Raw genomic sequence first — 2,320 nt, 5'->3', positions numbered from 1 at the left:
TCTACTCTCTCTCTCTCTCTCTCTCTCTCTCTCTCTCTCTCTCTCTCTCTCTTCCTCTCTCTCCCCCCACTTAATTTTATGACATTTTATGAGAAGCAAAGAAGAGGAAAAACATGCAATCTTACTTTTATATCTGCTTCTTACACCTTCCAAAAAATAGAATACAAAACTTTTATCTGGTTTATTTTTTTTTTGCATTTCTTAAAATTTAAAACTTTCAAGATAGAACAGATAATTTCATCTTCAGCTTTTCTATCTTTTAGTAAACTGTGCCAAATTCAATTTCTAGTCTAATCCAAATTCACAAATGATAAATCATAATCGTTGTAATTAATTAAATTAGAACAATGATTCATACATATTATTTGCCGTTTGCATTATAACAATATTAGTTCATTTAAGATGCGAGAAAACAAAACATTTGCCGAAAAGAATTTAAATGTAATCATTAAATTTTGATGTAAACTAAATACTGGTGTGTTTTACAGTAACGATAGGATTTAGGAACTGTTACTGTATGGAATTACTGTGAAATAATCGTATAGCACAAAATGTGACAAAAAAATGACAGCGGAAAGATAAGGTGATTGAAGAGAAAGAGAGAGAGGAAGAGAGAGAGAAAGAGAGAAAGAAAGAGAGAAAGATAGAGGGAGAGAGAGAGTGAGTGAGATAACGAATGAACGACTAAAAACTATTTTAATGCTGCTTTCGATTAATGAACATACACAAAAAATGGGAATATTTTAATAAATGAATTTTTAGAATGATCGATAATTGAAATACGGAAAGTCTAAAGTTCAATCTGGCAAGACAAAAAAAACACTGAAGATTTTGAAAAAATATTTTACAAATGATTAATATGATTCTTAAGAATGATAGATGGACATAAGATGAGATTTAACTTCTCATTTTATCAGTAAAATAGCTTCATTGATATACCTTAGTGCGAGTTTGCTTGTTTTTCTGTCTTTTTTTCCTTTGCAAGTTGTTTTTGCATAGTTCAAAAGTTCGCAAACAATAAAATGAATTATGCAATAGTAATCCTAAACCAATCCGTAATCCTTAAGTTAAAATTTCTAAATGCGTTCGTAATTAAAAACATCTTCCAGAAGAAATATTTTCTTACTTTGCTAATTTTTCAGCTTCAGGAAAAAGTATACAATTTGGATTTTTTTTTTTTTTAAAGAAAATGATAAATTTACACTAACCTTCGATTGTGCTTTCTTAGGAAATGCGACTTTTGGGTCAATCTGGAAAGTAATTTTTGGATAAAACTTTTATGATTAGCATAAGATAAAATTTATTTTAAATATTTGCTATGGAAAAAAATAAGGTCTTTAAGAGAAGATATCGAAAAGAAAAAAGAAGTTCAAATAACGGAAGGGTATAAAAACAACACTTTCCATTTTTATATTCATTTTTATTTATTTTTTCGCGAAATAACCGCTGAAATTACTTCCATCTTTAGTTTAATCTTATTCTGAAATGTTCAGTATTTTTCATGAACAAAAACGGAAGTAATTCAGAAAAGGAAAAAGAAAAAAAAACTTTTTTAACTGCTCAAATTTTGCCTTTTATTATCACGTAAGCTTATGAGATTTTTCTTTTTGCATGCATACATCCATTCATTATTATAGCGGAAGGTTTAAGATTTAATTTATATCCAAATAACGAAAAATAAATGCCTACTTTCTTGCCATCAAGTTCATGCAGCTCTTGAGCTAATACTTTATCGACACTTGCCGGATCGGTAAATGTTATAAATCCGAAACCTCTGTAATTAAAATATTCAAAAATCTGAAATCAAAAAAAATATTATAGGAGAAGGATTTTAAACAATCATTTAAAGAATTGTAACTAAAATAACATTTAAAAATGGAACATTAAATGCAAGAAAAAGAAGTAGTAATGTGAATGAAATAGAAATAAAATTTGGGAAAAAAAGGAATTGAAGAAATGGAAATGATTGCCTGGCCCTTTTGGTTGCTGGATCCCTCATTACCATACATTCATTTACTTCACCAAATTTACCGAAATAATCTCGCAATCCTTCTATAAATGAAAGAACTTTTCAGGTATGGATCAAACTTTAGTCCAATTAACATTACTTGAAACAATAACGCTTATTACATATGCATGAAGACGTTTGTAATAAATTTCGGGAGAATCTGAAAGTTTAACTTCACGCATTTGCTATAATCAAAAATTTTAATTTTTCAAAACCTTTTAAAATTTTTCACAAATGTCTTTCCCCGTATCTTTGTACTTGAAGAGTTTATTTCTTTACTTTACTACTACTACTACTACTACTACTATTACT

General features: G+C 28.3%; 1 protein-coding gene across 1 annotated transcript in view; it reads right to left on the bottom strand.

Annotated features, from left to right (window-relative positions):
- The window catches only part of LOAG_16471 (musashi), a 10,121-nt gene that overhangs the window by 5,410 nt on the left and 2,391 nt on the right, over positions 1 to 2,320 (bottom strand). The window contains exons 4-5 of the mRNA XM_020449122.1: positions 1,690 to 1,774; positions 1,209 to 1,250 (exon numbers count right to left, since the gene is read on the bottom strand). Of these exons, the coding sequence (XP_020307439.1) occupies positions 1,209 to 1,250; positions 1,690 to 1,774 (127 nt within the window). The remainder of the gene's footprint in view (positions 1 to 1,208; positions 1,251 to 1,689; positions 1,775 to 2,320) is intronic.

This window comes from Loa loa (assembly GCF_000183805.2).
Source record: "Loa loa unplaced genomic scaffold supercont3.4, whole genome shotgun sequence".
NCBI lineage: Eukaryota > Metazoa > Nematoda > Chromadorea > Rhabditida > Onchocercidae > Loa > Loa loa.
The sequence above is the reverse complement of the archived record's forward strand: the minus strand, read 5'-3'. Positions and strand labels throughout refer to the sequence as shown.